Raw genomic sequence first — 16,840 nt, 5'->3', positions numbered from 1 at the left:
CCAAGTGGGTGGGCTTATGCCCTCCCAGGCCCACCCAGGGCTGCGCCCAGTCATGGATTTACATTGACTGATTTCCTTATATGAACTGTAACTTAGTCAAATCTTTTTTTTAAATGAAGGGGTCTTAATACTTTTCGAATGTGTATATACACTGCTCAAAAAAATTAAGGGAACACTTAAACAACACAATGTAACTCCAAGTCAATCGTACTTCTGTGAAATCAAACTGTCCACTTAGGAAGCAACACTGATTGACAACAAATTTCACATGCTGTTGTGCAAATGGAATAGACAAAAGGTGGAAATTATAGGCAATTAGCAAGACACCCCCAATAAAGGAGTGATTCTGCAGGTGGTGACCACAGACCACTTCTCAGTTCCTATGCTTCCTGGCTGATGTTTTGGTCACTTTTGAATGCTGGCGGTGCTTTCACTCTAGTGGTAGCATGAGACGGAGTCTACAACCCACACAAGTGGCTCAGGTAGTGCAGTTCATCCAGGATGGCACATCAATGCGAGCTGTGGCAAGAAGGTTTGCTGTGTCTGTCAGCGTAGTGTCCAGAGCATGGAGGCGCTACCAGGAGACAGGCCAGTACATCAGGAGACGTGGAGGAGGCCGTAGGAGGGCAACAACCCAGCAGCAGGACCGCTACCTCCGCCTTTGTGCAAGGAGGAGCACTGCCAGAGCCCTGCAAAATGACCTCCAGCAGGCCACAAATGTGCATGCTGCTGGGCCGCACAGCCCTCCATGTGCTCGCCAGAGGTAGCCTGACTGCCATTAGGTACCGAGATGAGATCCTCAGACCCCTTGTGAGACCATATGCTGACACGTGCACATTTGCCTTCCAAGATGTAAGGAAGTGTTATTCTGTGGATTCATGCCTTCCAGGATGTAAGAGTTATTCTGTGGACTCATGTCTTCCAGGTTGTAAGAGTTATTCTGTGGACTCATGCCTTCCAGGATGTAAGGAAGTGTTATTCTGTGGACTCATGTCTTCCAGGATGTAAGGAAGAGTTATTCTGTGGACTCATGCCTTCCAGGATGTAAGGAAGAGTTATTCTGTGGACTCATGTCTTCCAGGATGTAAGGAAGAGTTATTCTGTGGACTCATGTCTTCCAGGATGTAAGGAAGAGTTATTCTGTGGACTCATGTCTTCCAGGATGTAAGGAAGAGTTATAGTTTAAAACAACATTATTAACCCCTCACTCTCTCCTTTCTCCCGTTTTCCATCTTCTCTCTCCTCTCCTCTCTTCCTCCTCTCCTCCTATCTCCTCCTCTCTCCTTCCTCCCCTCCCTCTCTCATCCCTCTCTCCCTCTCCTCCTCTCTCCTCTCCTCCTCTCTCCTTCTCTCCTTCCCTCTCTCCTCCCTCTCTCCTCTCCTCCTCTCTTCTCTCTCTCTCCTCTCCTCTTCCTTTCCTCTCTCCTCTCCTCTCTTCCTCCTCTCCTCCTATCTCCTCCTCTCTCCTTCCTCCCCTCCCTCTCTCATCCCTCTCTCCCTCTCCTCCTCTCTCCTCCTCCTCTCCTCCTCTCTCCTCCTCTCTTATCTGTCCTCTCTCATTCTCTCTTCCCCTCTCTCCTCACTCTCTCCTCTCCTCCTCTCTTCTCTCTCCTCTCTCTCTCCTCTCCTCTCCTCTCTCCTCCTCTCTCCTCCTCTCTTCTCTCTCCTCCTCTCCTCCCTCTCCTCCTCTCTTCTCTATTCTCTCTCCTCTCTCCTCTCTCCTCCTCTCCTCCCTCTCTCCTCTCCTCTCCTGTCCTCTCCTCCCTTTCTCCTCTCCTCCTCTCTCCTCCTCTCTTATCTGTCCTCTCTCCTTCTCTCCTCCCCTCTCTCCTCACTCTCTCCTCTCCTCCTCTCTTCTCTCTCCTCTCTCTCTCCTCTCCTCTCTCCTCCTCTCTCCTCCTCTCTCCTCCTCTCCTCCCTCTCCTCCTCTCTTCTCTCTCCTCCTCTCTTCTCTCTCCTCTCTCCCCTCTCCTCCTCTCCTCCCTCTCTCCTCTCCTCTCCTGTCCTCTCCTCTCTCCAGCCATTCGACCAAGTCAGTGATGGACTTTGTGAACAGCAATGAGAACATCATCTTTGTCCACAACACCATTCATCTCATCTCTCAGATGGTGGACAACATCATCATCGCCTGTGGAGGAATCCTTCCTCTACTCTCTGCTGCCACCTCCCCCTCTGTAAGTGTGGCTCACTACTGCCCCTTTTTGGTGGAGAGGGGAACTGCAGGACGACTCATGTTGATCAGACCCGGGTGCTCATCTATCAAACGTGCATACATTTCTCTGTAAATTCTGGCGTACGTGAAGATTCTAGGATTTGCGTACGTAACATGTTATGGGGATTTATCAAACTGTGTCGTACGCAACAAATACGCATGTGTTCATTGATTAATCAGAACCTTACTATATTTCTGAGCTTGTGTACGAGCATTACAATCCTGCCTGGAAAACACCCTCCATTCACTTTTTATGGGAGCAAAAACGCCCTCATTTGCTGTATGATTTGGAGATGTTGGTACTGGGCCGTGATAGTTCCTAAAAGAAAAGCGTAATGGCAAGTTTGATCACATTTGTGTAGAGGTGTGGGCAGAATGTGTTCATCTTTTGCAGTGACTTTCAAACAAATACTGCATACCACCTATAGTGAGTGTCAAACGGGCCACTCAGTGTCAAACGGGCCACTCAGTACCAAACGGGCCACTCAGTTCCAAACGGGCCACTCAGTGTCAAACGGGCCACTCAGTTCCAAACGGGCCACTCAGTGTCAAACGGGCCACTCAGTGTCAAACGGGCCACTCAGTGTCAAACGGGCCACTCAGTGTCAAACGGGCCACTCAGTGTCAAACGGGCCACGCAGTGTCAAACGGGCCACGCAGTGTCAAACGGGCCACGCAGTGTCAAACGGGCCACGCAGTGTCAAACGGGCCACGCAGTGTCAAACGGGCCACTCAGTGTCAAACGGGCCACTCAGTTACCAAACGGCCACTCAGTGTCAAACGGGCCACTCAGTGCCAAACGGCCACTCAGTACCAAACGGCCACGCATTCTGCAAGATCAATTGTCAATTTAACAATTTTAAACTAAATATTGCCGCCCACCTTTAAAAAAAAGATATATTTAGTTTATCATTACATGTTAGTTTTTCTGTCTCCTGCCTTGCTATTGGCTCTGAGATTAACTAGACTATGATGTCACGCTCCTATCCTGCCTTGCTATTGGCTCTGAGATTAACTAGACTATGATGTCACGCTCCTATCCTGCCTTGCTATTGGCTCTGAGATTAACTAGACTATGATGTCACGCTCCTATCCTGCCTTGCTATCGGCTCTGACATTAACTAGACTATGATGTCACGCTCCTATCCTGCCTTGCTATAGGCTCTGAGATTAACTAGACTATGATGTCACGCTCCTATCCTGCCTTGCTATTGGCTCTGAGATTAACTAGACTATGATGTCACGCTCCTATCCTGCCTTGCTATTGGCTCTGAGATTAACTAGACTATGATGTCACGCTCCTATCCTGCCTTGCTATTGGCTCTGAGATTAACTAGACTATGATGTCACGCTCCTATCCTGCCTTGCTATTGGCTCTGAGATTAACTAGACTATGATGTCACGCTCCTATCCTGCCTTGCTATTGGCTCTGAGATTAACTAGACTATGATGTCACGCTCCTATCCTGCCTTGCTATTGGCTCTGAGATTAACTAGACTATGATGTCACGCTCCTATCCTGCCTTGCTATTGGCTCTGAGATTAACTAGACTATGATGTCACGCTCCTATCCTGCCTTGCTATTGGCTCTGAGATTAACTAGACTGTGATGTCACGCTCCTATCCTGCCTTGCTATTGGCTCTGAGATTAACTAGACTATGATGTCATGCTCCTATCCTGCCTTGCTATTGGCTCTGAGATTAACTAGACTATGATGTCACGCTCCTATCCTGCCTTGCTATTGGCTCTGAGATTAACTAGACTATGATGTCACGCTCCTATCCTGCCTTGCTATTGGCTCTGAGATTAACTAGACTATGATGTCACGCTCCTATCCTGCCTTGCTATTGGCTCTGAGATTAACTAGACTATGATGTCACGCTCCTATCCTGCCTTGCTATTGGCTCTGAGATTAAATAGACTATGATGTCACGCTCCTATCCTGCCTTGCTATTGGCTCTGAGATTAAATAGACTATGATGTCACGCTCCTATCCTGCCTTGCTATTGGCTCTGAGATTAACTAGACTATGATGTCACGCTCCTATCCTGCCTTGCTATTGGCTCTGAGATTAACTAGACTATGATGTCACGCTCCTATCCTGCCTTGCTATCGGCTCTGACATTAACTAGACTATGATGTCACGCTCCTATCCTGCCTTGCTATTGGCTCTGAGATTAACTAGACTATGATGTCACGCTCCTATCCTGCCTTGCTATAGGCTCTGAGATTAAATAGACTATGATGTCACGCTCCTATCCTGCCTTGCTATAGGCTCTGACATTAACTAGACTATGATGTCACGCTCCTATCCTGCCTTGCTATAGGCTCTGAGATTAACTAGACTATGATGTCACGCTCCTATCCTGCCTTGCTATAGGCTCTGAGATTAACTAGACTATGATGTCACGCTCCTATCCTGCCTTGCTATAGGCTCTGACATTAACTAGACTATGATGTCACGCTCCTATCCTGCCTTGCTATAGGCTCTGACATTAACTAGACTATGATGTCACGCTCCTATCCTGCCTTGCTATAGGCTCTGACATTAACTAGACTATGATGTCACGCTCCTATCCTGCCTTGCTATAGGCTCTGAGATTAACTAGACTATGATGTCACGCTCCTATCCTGCCTTGCTATAGGCTCTGAGATTAACTAGACTATGATGTCACGCTCCTATCCTGCCTTGCTATAGGCTCTGAGATTAACTAGACTATGATGTCACGCTCCTATCCTGCCTTGCTATAGGCTCTGAGATTAACTAGACTATGATGTCACGCTCCTATCCTGCCTTGCTATCGGCTCTGACATTAACTAGACTATGATGTCACGCTCCTATCCTGCCTTGCTATCGGCTCTGACATTAACTAGACTATGATGTCACGCTCCTATCCTGCCTTGCTATAGGCTCTGACATTAACTAGACTATGATGTCACGCTCCTATCCTGCCTTGCTATCGGCTCTGACATTAACTAGACTATGATGTCACGCTCCTATCCTGCCTTGCTATCGGCTCTGACATTAACTAGACTATGATGTCACGCTCCTATCCTGCCTTGCTATCGGCTCTGACATTAACTAGACTATGATGTCACGCTCCTATCCTGCCTTGCTATCGGCTCTGAGATTAACTAGACTATGATGTCACGCTCCTATCCTGCCTTGCTATCGGCTCTGACATTAACTAGACTATGATGTCACGCTCCTATCCTGCCTTGCTATAGGCTCTGACATTAACTAGACTATGATGTCACGCTCCTATCCTGCCTTGCTATAGGCTCTGAGATTAAATAGACTATGATGTCACGCTCCTATCCTCCCTTGCTATAGGCTCTGAGATTAAATAGACTATGATGTCACGCTCCTATCGCACAGCAATACTGTCAAACATTTAAAATAGGCTGCCGGCTTCTTTCGAGCATGGGTGGCTATTGAATGAGCGATGGATAAATGGGTGGCTATTGAATGAGCGATGGATAAATGGGTGGCTATTGAATGAGCGATGGATAAATGGGTGGCTATTGAATGAGCGATGGATAAATGGTAGTCTAATATTAGAGTAGAGGGAATAAACCAGTCATCTCACAAAAGGAGAGACCGCAGTGTAATTACGATTTATGCCTATATAATACAATATATATAATAAAATAAATATTAGGCTACATGCTGCTATGCTAATTTCTTACCAACGGAAAATGCGTCTGTTTTACCATTAGGCCTATACAATAAAAATAAATATGTTTTAAAGTGTTATTAGCATAGCATTATTATAATTCCCGTGCATCAAACACCTCCATTTCCCCCTCAGAAAAACAATATTTGCTTGCAATATAATTGATCGACCACTAGAAGTGGTGCGTCCGCATTGGTCTGAGCTGTACTTGGAGATAGGCAGAATTTCACGCAACTTTAGATAAATACCAACCACTGCACGAAAGTCTGGCGCATTCAAGGTTTACAGTTTACCTTTGACAAATGAAGCCTCTGTTTACTACTGTGTGCTGGTGGTGTTTAGCCTATCTGGTTGGCACTACTTGGCCGTGCTAGAAAGTACAGCTTATTGTTATGATGGTAATGCCTCTTTTGTCCTCGATAGCATGTAGCATCTAGTGGTTACTGTGGTTACTGTACCATGTAGCATCTAGTGGTTACTGTGGTTACTGTACCATGTAGCATCTAGTGGTTACTGTACCATGTAGCATCTAGTGGTTACTGTACCATGTAGCATCTAGTGGTTACTGTACCATGTAGCATCTAGTGGTTACTGTACCATGTAGCATCTAGTGGTTACTGTACCATGTAGCATCTAGTGGTTACTGTACCATGTATCATCTAGTGGTTACTGTGGTTACTGTACCATGTATCATCTAGTGGTTACTGTGGTTACTGTACCGTGTAGCATCTAGTGGTTACTGTGGTTACTGTACCATGTATCATCTAGTGGTTACTGTGGTTACTGTACCATGTATCATCTAGTGGTTACTGTGGTTACTGTACCATGTAGCATCTAGTGGTTACTGTGGTTACTGTACCATGTAGCATCTAGTGGTTACTGTGGTTACTGTACCATGTATCATCTAGTGGTTACTGGGGTTACTGTACCATGTATCATCTAGTGGTTACTGTGGTTACTGTACCATGTAGCATCTAGTGGTTACTGTGGTTACTGTACCATGTATCATCTAGTGGTTACTGTGGTTACTGTACCATGTATCATCTAGTGGTTACTGTGGTTACTGTACCGTGTATCATCTAGTGGTTACTGTGGTTACTGTACCATGTATCATCTAGTGGTTACTGTGGTTACTGTACCATGTATCATCTAGTGGTTACTGTGGTTACTGTACCGTGTATCATCTAGTGGTTACTGTGGTTACTGTACCATGTAGCATCTAGTGGTTACTGTGGTTACTGTACCATGTGTCATCTAGTGGTTACTGTGGTTACTGTACCATGTATCATCTAGTGGTTACTGTGGTTACTGTACCATGTAGCATCTAGTGGTTACTGTGGTTACTGTACCATATATCATCAAGTGGTTACTGTGGTTACTGTACCATGTAATATCTAGTGGTTACTGTGGTTACTGTACCATGTATCATCTAGTGGTTACTGTGGTTACTGTACCATGTATCATCTAGTGGTTACTGTGGTTACTGTACCATGTATCATCTAGTGGTTACTGTGGTTACTGTACCATGTATCATCTAGTGGTTACTGTGGTTACTGTACCATGTATCATCTAGTGGTTACTGTGGTTACTGTACCATGTATCATCTAGTGGTTACTGTGGTTACTGTACCATGTATCATCTAGTGGTTGCTGTGGTTACTGTACCATGTATCATCTAGTGGTTACTGTACCATGTAGCATCTAGTGGTTACTGTGGTTACTGTACCATGTATCATCTAGTGGTTACTGTGGTTACTGTACCATGTATCATCTAGTGGTTACTGTGGTTACTGTACCATGTATCATCTAGTGGTTACTGTGGTTACTGTACCATGTATCATCTAGTGGTTACTGTGGTTACTGTACCATGTAGCATCTAGTGGTTACTGTGGTTACTGTACCATGTATCATCTAGTGGTTACTGTGGTTACTGTACCATGTATCATCTAGTGGTTACTGTACCATGTATCATCTAGTGGTTGCTGTGGTTACTGTACCATGTATCATCTAGTGGTTACTATGGTTACTGTACCATGTATCATCTAGTGGTTACTGTGGTTACTGTACCATGTATCATCTAGTGGTTACTGTGGTTACTGTACCATGTATCATCTAGTGGTTGCTGTGGTTACTGTACCATGTATCATCTAGTGGTTGCTGTGGTTACTGTACCATGTATCATCTAGTGGTTACTGTGGTTACTGTACCATGTATCATCTAGTGGTTGCTGTGGTTACTGTACCATGTATCATCTAGTGGTTGCTGTGGTTACTGTACCATGTATCATATAGTGTTTACTGTGGTTACTGTACCATGTATCATCTAGTGGTTACTATGGTTACTGTACCATGTATCATCTAGTGGTTACTGTGGTTACTGTACCATGTATCATCTAGTGGTTACTGTACCATGTATCATCTAGTGGTTACTGTGGTTACTGTACCATGTATCATCTAGTGGTTACTATGGTTACTGTACCATGTATCATCTAGTGGTTACTGTGGTTACTGTACCATGTATCATCTAGTGGTTACTGTGGTTACTGTACCATGTATCATCTAGTGGTTACTGTGGTTACTGTACCATGTATCATCTAGTGGTTACTGTGGTTACTGTACCATGTATCATCTAGTGGTTACTGTGGTTACTGTACCATGTATCATCTAGTGGTTACTGTGGTTACTGTACCATGTATCATCTAGTGCTTACTGTACCATGTATCATCTAGTGGTTACTGTGGTTACTGTACCATGTATCATCTAGTGGTTACTGTGGTTACTGTACCATGTATCATCTAGTGGTTACTGTGGTTACTGCACCATGTATCATCTAGTGGTTACTGTGGTTACTGTACCATGTATCATCTAGTGGTTACTGTGGTTACTGTACCATGTATCATCTAGTGGTTACTGTGGTTACTGTACCATGTATCATCTAGTGGTTACTGTACCATGTGTCATCTAGTGGTTACTGTGGTTACTGTACCATGTATCATCTAGTGGTTACTGTGGTTACTGTACCATGTATCATCTAGTGGTTACTGTGGTTACTGTACCATGTATCATCTAGTGGTTACTGTGGTTACTGTACCATGTATCATCTAGTGGTTACTGTACCATGTATCATCTAGTGGTTACTGTACCATGTGTCATCTAGTGGTTACTGTGGTTACTGTACCATGTATCATCTAGTGGTTACCGTGGTTACTGTACCATGTATCATCTAGTGGTTACTGTGGTTACTGCACCATGTATCATCTAGTGGTTACTGTGGTTACTGTACCATGTATCATCTAGTGGTTACTGTGGTTACTGTACCATGTATCATCTAGTGGTTACTGTGGTTACTGTACCATGTATCATCTAGTGGTTACTGTGGTTACTGTACCATGTATCATCTAGTGGTTACTGTACCATGTATCATCTAGTGGTTACTATGGTTACTGTACCATGTATCATCTAGTGGTTACTGTGGTTACTGTACCATGTATCATCTAGTGGTTACTGTACCATGTATCATCTAGTGGTTACTGTGGTTACTGCACCATGTATCATCTAGTGGTTACTGTACCATGTATCATCTAGTGGTTACTGTGGTTACTGTACCATGTATCATCTAGTAGTTACTGTGGTTACTGCACCATGTATCATCTAGTGGTTACTGTGGTTACTGTACCATGTATCATCTAGTAGTTACTGTACCATGTAGCATCTAGTGGTTACTGTGGTTACTGTACCATGTGTCATCTAGTGGTTACTGTACCATGTATCATCTAGTAGTTACTGTACCATGTATCATCTAGTGGTTGCTGTGGTTACTGTACCATGTGTCATCTAGTGGTTACTGTACCATGTATCATCTAGTAGTTACTGTACCATGTATCATCTAGTGGTTGCTGTGGTTACTGTACCATGTGTCATCTAGTGGTTACTGTGGTTACTGTACCATGTATCATCTAGTAGTTACTGTGGTTACTGTACCATGTATCATCTAGTAGTTACTGTGGTTACTGTACCATGTATCATCTAGTGGTTACTGTGGTTACTGTACCATGTATCATCTAGTAGTTACTGTGGTTACTGCACCATGTATCATCTAGTGGTTACTGTGGTTACTGTACCATGTATCATCTAGTGGTTACTGTGGTTACTGTACCATGTATCATCTAGTGGTTACTGCACCATGTATCATCTAGTGGTTACTGTGGTTACTGTACCATGTATCATCTAGTGGTTACTGTGGTTACTGTACCATGTATCATCTAGTGGTTACTGTACCATGTATCATCTAGTGGTTACTATGGTTACTGTACCATGTATCATCTAGTGGTTGCTGTGGTTACTGTGCCATGTATCATCTAGTGGTTACTGTACCATGTATCATCTAGTGGTTACTGTGGTTACTGTACCATGTAGCATCTAGTGGTTACTGTGGTTACTGTACCATGTATCATCTAGTGGTTACTGTACCATGTATCATCTAGTGGTTACTGTGGTTACTGCACCATGTATCATCTAGTGGTTACTGTGGTTACTGTACCATGTATCATCTAGTGGTTACTGTGGTTACTGTACCATGTATCATCTAGTGGTTACTGTGGTTACTGTACCATGTATCATCTAGTGGTTACTGTGGTTACTGTACCATGTATCATCTAGTGGTTACTGTACCATGTATCATCTAGTGGTTACTGTGGTTACTGTACCATGTATCATCTAGTGGTTACTGTGGTTACTGTACCATGTATCATCTAGTGGTTACTGTGGTTACTGTACCATGTATCATCTAGTGGTTACTGTGGTTACTGTACCATGTATCATCTAGTGGTTACTGTGGTTACTGTACCATGTATCATCTAGTGGTTACTGTGGTTACTGTACTATGTATCATCTAGTGGTTACTGTGGTTACTGTACCATGTATCATCTAGTAGTTACTGTACCATGTATCATCTAGTGGTTACTGTGGTTACTGTACCATGTATCATCTAGTGGTTACTGTACCATGTATCATCTAGTGGTTACTGTGGTTACTGTACCATGTATCATCTAGTGGTTACTGTGGTTACTGTACCATGTATCATCTAGTAGTTACTGTACCATGTAGCATCTAGTGGTTACTGTGGTTACTGTACCATGTATCATCTAGTGGTTACTGTGGTTACTGTACCATGTATCATCTAGTGGTTACTGTGGTTACTGTACCATGTATCATCTAGTGGTTACTGTGGTTACTGTACCATGTATCATCTAGTGGTTACTGTGGTTACTGTACCATGTAGCACCTAGTGGTTACTGTACCATGTATCATCTAGTGGTTACTGTGGTTACTGTACCATGTATCATCTAGTGGTTACTGTGGTTACTGTACCATGTATCATCTAGTGGTTACTGTGGTTACTGTACCATGTATCATCTAGTGGTTACTGTGGTTACTGTACCATGTATCATCTAGTGGTTACTGTGGTTACTGTACCATGTATCATCTAGTGGTTACTGTACCATGTATCATCTAGTGGTTACTGTGGTTACTGTACCATGTATCATCTAGTGGTTACTGTGGTTACTGTACCATGTATCATCTAGTGGTTACTGTGGTTACTGTACCATGTATCATCTAGTGGTTACTGTGGTTACTGTACCATGTATCATCTAGTGGTTACTGTACCATGTATCATCTAGTGGTTACTGTGGTTACTGTGCCATGTATCATCTAGTGGTTACTGTGGTTACTGTACCATGTATCATCTAGTGGTTACTGTGGTTACTGTACCATGTATCATCTAGTGGTTACTGTACCATGTATCATCTAGTGGTTACTGTACCATGTATCATCTAGTGGTTACTGTGGTTACTGTGCAATGTAGCATCTAGTGGTTACTGTACCATGTATCATCTAGTGGTTACTGTGGTTACTGTACCATGTATCATCTAGTGGTTACTGTGGTTACTGTACCATGTATCATCTAGTGGTTACTGTGGTTACTGTACCATGTATCATCTAGTGGTTACTGTGGTTACTGTACCATGTATCATCTAGTGGTTACTATGGTTACTGTACCATGTATCATCTAGTGGTTACTGTACCATGTATCATCTAGTGGTTACTGTTGTTACTGCACCATGTATCATCTAGTGGTTACTGTACCATGTATCATCTAGCGGTTACTATGGTTACTGTACCATGTATCATCTAGTGGTTACTGTACCATGTATCATCTAGTGGTTACTGTGGTTACTGTACCATGTATCATCTAGTGGTTACTGTGGTTACTGTACCATGTATCATCTAGTGGTTACTGTGGTTACTGTACCATGTATCATCTAGTGGTTACTGTGGTTACTGTACCATGTATCATCTAGTGGTTACTGTGGTTACTGTACCATGTATCATCTAGTGGTTACTGTGGTTACTGTACCATGTATCATCTAGTGGTTACTGTGGTTACTGTACCATGTATCATCTAGTGGTTACTGTGGTTACTGCACCATGTATCATCTAGTGGTTACTGTACCATGTATCATCTAGTGGTTACTGTGGTTACTGCACCATGTATCATCTAGTGGTTACTGTACCATGTAGCATCTAGTGGTTACTGTACCATGTATCATCTAGTGGTTACTGTGGTTACTGTACCATGTATCATCTAGTGGTTACTGTGGTTACTGTACCATGTATCATCTAGTGGTTACTGTGGTTACTGTACCATGTATCATCTAGTGGTTGCTGTGGTTACTGCACCATGTATCATCGTGTTCATTATATTCAACAACAATACTACGTTGGTTAATATCTTAACTTTTAATTATTTTGACTTAAACCTTATAACCTTGATTTCTCAAACAAACAAAAGTTTTCTAACTTGATTATATAAGTTCTGCTCCTTATTTGAATCATAATTTTTTTTTCTCTCTCCTTTCTTTCTCTGTTTCCTGTCCTCTTCTCTCCGTCCGTTCGTGTTTCTGTCTGATTGTGCAGAGTTCTAAGGTCAGTGCGAACACTGTAAGTTCCCGTTTCTTTCTCTTAATATATGTTCACGGGCATTATGTAGCTCTGTTGCCGTAGCGACTTTGTGACTAACATTTGCTTTTTTGACATCCATAATTGTTAATTTTCTAGACTCTTCTGTTCTTAGACGGTCTCTGATTGTATATGTTCACCTACGTGGATCTCTGTTCAGTTACATGAGAGAGAACTTAGTCGAAGCCGTTATTGCAGTAAAGAAAAGGAGAGCTGGAGAAAAGAAGAGAAGAGAGAGATATTATCTTTTCCCCTCCGTCCCGTCCATGTCTAACCTAAACAAGGAGAGAGATAGATACATATATAGATAGATCACAGAGATATAGAGAGAGATCACAGAGAGAGATATAGATATAAAGAGAGAGATATCAATATAGAAAGAGATATAAATATATAGAGAGATAGATGGATATAAAGAGAGAGATGACACACAGAGAGAGAGAGATGACAGAGAGAGAGATGACAGAGAGAGAGAGAGAGATCACAGAGAGAGATCACAGAGAGAGATCACAGAGAGAGAGAGATCACAGAGAGATAGAGATCACAGAGAGATAGAGATCACAGAGAGATAGAGATCACAGAGAGATAGAGATATCAGAGAGAGAGAGAGAGAGAGAGAGAGATCACACACAGAGAGAGATGAAACACACAGAGAGAGAGATGACACACAGAGAGAGAGAGAGATCACAGAGAGAGAGAGAGATCACAGAGATAGTGAAAGTATTCTCATGTCTGTGTGGAACCTAAAGAAGGAAAGAGGAGATGGAGGAGTCGTCGACCCCCAGAAGGGGTCAAAGGTTGAGGAGGTGACCCCTGTCCCAGGAGGTGGAGGGACAGGCAGAGAGGTGCGTAGCGTACCAACCCAAACCTGTGGTATTATATGAGTACCAACCCAAACCAACCCTAGCACCGTGCCCTCACTGTTAGTCCTTCACCAGCCCTCTTAGGAAAGCTAAGGAGAGCTTAGGAGACACGCAAGGCTAGCGTGTGTGTGTGTGTGTGTGCATGTCTGACTACCCACTGCCACTCCCCCTCTCTCTTGTCCCCTCGCCTACTCACCAAAGCCATTGATGTAGTTCGCAGAGTTTGGCAAACCTCGTTTCACCAAACATCCCAAGACGATCACATTTTCTAGGAACACTTGGTGCCAACATGTGTGTTTGCGCGTGTCAGTGTAAATGTGTGTGCTCACGACCGTGTGTGTGTGTGTGTGTGTGTGTGTGTGTGTGTGTGTGTGTGTGTGTGTGTGTGTGTGTGTGTGTGTGTGTGTGTGTGTGTGTGTGTGTGTGTGTGTGTGTGTGACTAACCTGTCTCTCCTCTCCCATCAGGTTGAGTTAGAGAACATGGAGGTGACCCAGGGCATGTCTTCAGAGACGGCTGTGTCCTTCCTGTCTCGGCTCATGTCCATGGTGGACGTTCTGGTGTTCGCCAGCTCTCTCAACTTCTCTGAGATAGAGTCTGAGAAGAACATGTCCTCTGGAGGTCTGATGAGACAGTGTCTACGACTGGGTAAGAGGGAGAGAGAGAGAGGCACAGAGAGAGAGGCACAGAGAGGGAGGCACAGAGAGGCAGAGAGAGAGAGACACACACAGAGAGGGAGGCAGGGATAGAGAGGCAGGGAGAGAGAGAGTGAGAGGCAGAGAGAGAGAGATAGTGTGTGTTGTTAGTACAAAATCCATGTAGCAAAATATATATATTCTGTGACGCACATTTGAGATGTACATTTTCTATAATCTTTCAACTTTCTATAACCTTTGACCCTTTCTATAACATTTCTATAACCTTTAAATGTTCTATAACCTTTCTTTTCTTCTTTATCCCCCTCTCTGTCCCTCCCTCCCTCCGTCCCTCCCTCCGTCCCTCCCTCTGTCCCTCCCTCCCTCCGTCCCTCCCTCCATCCCTCCGTCCCTCCCTCTGTCCCTCCGTCCCTCCCTCCATCCCTCCGTCCCTCCCTTTGTCCCTCCCTCCCTCTGTCCCTCCCTCCCTCCGTCCCTCCCTCTGTCCCTCCCTCCCCCTCCGTCCCTCCCTCCCCCTCCGTCCCTCCCTCCCCCTCCGTCCCTCCCTCTGTCCCTCCCTCTGTCCCTCCGTCCCTCCCTCCGTCCCTCCCTCCGTCCCTCCCCCTCCGTCCCTCCCTCCGTCCCTCCCCCTCCGTCCCTCCCTCCCTCCCCCTCCCTCCCTCCCTCCCCCTCCCTCCCTCCCTCCCTCCCTCCCTCCCTCTGTCTCTCCCTCTGTCTCTCCCTCTGTCTCTCTCTGTCCTCTCTGTCTCTCCTTCTGTCCCTCTCTCTGTCTCTCTCTCTGTCTCTCTCTCTGTCTCTCTCTCCGTCTCTCCTCTGTCTCTCCCTCTGTCTCTCTCTCGTCTCTCTCTGTCCCTCTCTCTGTCTCTCCCTCTGTCTCTCTCTGTCTCTCCTCTGTCCCTCTCTCTGTCCCTCTCTCTGTCCTCTGTCTCTCTCTGTCTCTCTCCTCTGTCTCTCTCTCCGTCTCTCTCTCTCTCTCTCTGTCCGTCTCTCTCTCTCTCTCTCTGTCCTCTCTCTGTCTCTTTCTCCGTCTCTCTCTCTCTCTCTCTGTTTCCTCTCTCTGTCTCTCTCTCTCGTCCCTCTCTCTGTCTCTCCCTCTGTCTCTCTCTCGTCTCTCTCTCCGTCTCTCCCTCTGTCTCTCTCTCGTCCCTCTCTCTGTCTCTCCCTCTGTCTCTCCCTCTGTCTCTCCCTCTGTCTCTCTCTCCGTCCTCTCTCTGTCTCTCCCTCTGTCTCTCTCTCTCTCTCTCTGTCTCTCTCTCTGTCTCTCTCTCTGTCTCTCTCTCGTCTCTCTCTCTCTCTCTCTGTCTCGTCTCTCTCTCTCTCTCTCTGTCTCTCCTCTGTCTCTCTCTCTGTCTCTCTCTCTCTCTCTCTGTCCTCTCTCTGTCTCTCTCTCTGTCCTCTCTCTGTCTCTCTCGTCCTCTCTCTCTCTGTCCTCTCTCTGTCCCTCTCTCTGTCTCTCTCTCTGTCTCTCTCTCTGTCTCTCTCTCCGTCTCTCCCTCTGTCCTCTCTCTGTCTCTCTCTCGTCTCTCTCTCGTCTCTCTCTGTCTCTCTCTCTCTCTGTCTCTCCCTCTGTCTCTCCCTCTGTCTCTCCTCTGTCCTCTCTCTGTCTCTCCCTCTGTCTCTCTCTCCGTCTCTCTCTCTCTCTCTCTGTCTCTCCCTCTGTCTCTCCCTCTGTCTCTCTCTGTCTCTCCTCTGTCCTCTGTCTCTCTCTGTCTCTCCCTCTGTCTCTCTCTCCGTCTCTCTGTCTCTCTCTCTGTCTCTCTCTCTCGTCTCTCTCTCTCTCTCTCTGTCTCTCTCTCTCTCTGTCTCTCTCTGTCTCTCTCTGTCTCTCCTCTGTCTCTCTCTCTCTCTCTCTGTCTCTCTCTGTCTCTCTCTGCTCTCTCTCTGTCTCTCTCTCGTCTCTCTGTCCTCTCTCTGTCTCTCTCTCCGTCTCTCTCTCGTCTCTCTCTCTCGTCTCTCTCTCTCTGTCTCTCTCTCCTCTCTCTGTCTCTCTCTCTCTCTGTCTCTCTCTCTCTCTCTCTGTCTCTCTCTGTCTCTCTCTCTCTCTCTCTGTCTCTCTGTCTCTCTCTCTCTCTGTCCCTCTCTCTGTCCTCTCTGTCTCTCTGTCTCTCTCTCTCTCTGTCTCTCTCTCTTCTCCTCTGTCTCTCCCTCTGTCTCTCTGTCTCTCTCCTCTGTCTCCTCTGTCCCTCTCTCTGTCTCTCCTCTCTGTCTCTCTTCTCTCTCCTCTCTGTCTCTCCACTCTCCCTCTGTCTCTCCTCTGTCTCTCTCTGTCTCTCCTCTGTCTCTCCCTCTGTCTCTCTCTCTCTCTCTGTCTCTCTCTCTCTCTGTCTCTCCCTCTGTCTCTCTCTCTCTCTGTCTCTGTCTCCGTCTCTCTCTCTCTCTGTCTCTCTCTCTGTCTCTCTCTGTCTCTCTCTCTCTC

General features: G+C 45.3%; 1 protein-coding gene across 1 annotated transcript in view; it reads left to right on the top strand.

Annotated features, from left to right (window-relative positions):
• LOC129823350 (neurobeachin-like) overlaps positions 1–16,840 on the top strand; it is a 402,752-nt gene that overhangs the window by 289,710 nt on the left and 96,202 nt on the right. Inside the window, exons 26-28 of the mRNA XM_055882274.1 lie at positions 2,021–2,174; positions 12,866–12,889; positions 14,236–14,416. Coding sequence (XP_055738249.1) covers positions 2,021–2,174; positions 12,866–12,889; positions 14,236–14,416 — 359 coding nt within the window. The remainder of the gene's footprint in view (positions 1–2,020; positions 2,175–12,865; positions 12,890–14,235; positions 14,417–16,840) is intronic.

This window comes from Salvelinus fontinalis, chromosome 25, assembly GCF_029448725.1.
Source record: "Salvelinus fontinalis isolate EN_2023a chromosome 25, ASM2944872v1, whole genome shotgun sequence".
Lineage (NCBI taxonomy): Eukaryota > Metazoa > Chordata > Actinopteri > Salmoniformes > Salmonidae > Salvelinus > Salvelinus fontinalis.
This window is presented reverse-complemented; position numbering and strand designations above follow the sequence as displayed.